Source organism: Montipora foliosa, chromosome 6 (genome assembly GCF_036669935.1).
Source record: "Montipora foliosa isolate CH-2021 chromosome 6, ASM3666993v2, whole genome shotgun sequence".
NCBI lineage: Eukaryota > Metazoa > Cnidaria > Anthozoa > Scleractinia > Acroporidae > Montipora > Montipora foliosa.
In genome coordinates this window covers 8,776,584-8,777,625 of record NC_090874.1, presented here as the reverse complement: position 1 = coordinate 8,777,625, position 1,042 = coordinate 8,776,584, and the positions used below count along the sequence as shown (strand labels likewise).

General features: G+C 46.5%; 1 protein-coding gene across 3 annotated transcripts in view; it reads right to left on the bottom strand.

The window, feature by feature from the left end:
• LOC138006603 (uncharacterized WD repeat-containing protein alr2800-like) overlaps positions 1–827 on the bottom strand; it is a 23,117-nt gene extending 22,290 nt beyond the window's left edge. The window contains exon 1 of one of the 3 annotated variants that reach the window (XM_068853038.1): positions 719–827. In XM_068853038.1, coding sequence (XP_068709139.1) covers positions 719–786 — 68 coding nt within the window. In that variant the 5' untranslated portion in view covers positions 787–827. Of the gene's footprint in view, positions 1–411; positions 580–718 lie in introns of those variants that run through there. The other 2 variants (XM_068853037.1, XM_068853039.1) reach the window with 2 other exon arrangements.
• Positions 828–1,042: the final 215 nt, after the last annotated feature.

The following is a 1,042-nucleotide window of genomic DNA, read 5'->3' as shown; positions in this document are numbered from 1 at the left end:
AAAATTTGAGAAGATTAGTTCTAACATTTAAGATCACATATAACTTTGCCACAAAATGTACGTTTTTGCCTGCTTTGGTGCAGTTAAACGCAAGTTTGAAATGCAGACTGAACAATACGACGTAGAGAGGAGAAGGATTGCCGTAAAACGAAGTCAAATTCAGTTTCTAAAAGACCCGCCAAATGCAAATAAGATGCAGGGTGCTTTTCTTTGGATGGGTGGTGGGGGAAATCTCCATTAAATGCAACACACTGTTACGTTGCAGAGATCTCATCCTGTCATCGGGTAAACCATTTGCATTACCGTAAAACGAAACCTGACGTGTTCAACATAGGTGAACATAGAGAAACGAGGTAAGTTAATGGCAGCACACAACTACTGAGCATAAAAAAAAGAACTTTCTCCCCGCACTCATTGCTCTCCCGGCTTTCGATGTCTTTTCCAGCGTGCAGAGCATCTTCGAGTCTCCGTCTCGTTCCAGCGGACATCCCCACTATTTCAAAGTGTTCGTGACGGCGGAAGCTTTGTAAAGAGAAGAGAAAAACGTACTTTCCATGTTTAGGAAACGCGTCTCCAAGAGGGACTGGAAACGAGTAAGAGATATCTCGAACTAGTACAACCACCACAGGCGCAAGGAAATGTAAGAATTTGTATGGGAATCCCGATAACAGACCTGAGAAGATAATTTTTCGAAAAATTCTCAATTATAAAGCCTAACCTTATTGCCATTGAGGGTCGCTTCCTTCCTGTGAGGTTTTCTTCCAGATTCGACGCAAGCTGAGCCATTATCAGTTCCTCGGTTGTCAACGGTCATAGTGAAATACAAATACCGTCGTGTCGAAAAGTGGACGGGGACATGGGGACAGGGGACGTGGTGATTTTGGGAGGCGGGGACGTGGGGGTTCGGGGAAGTGAGGACTCGGGGACGTGGGGAGGTGAGGAAGTGAGGAAGTGAGGAGTCGGGGACTCGGGGACTTGAGGACTCGGGACTCGGCGACGTCGGGACTTGGGGGCGTGGCAACGCATTTTCGAAGAATAGAAC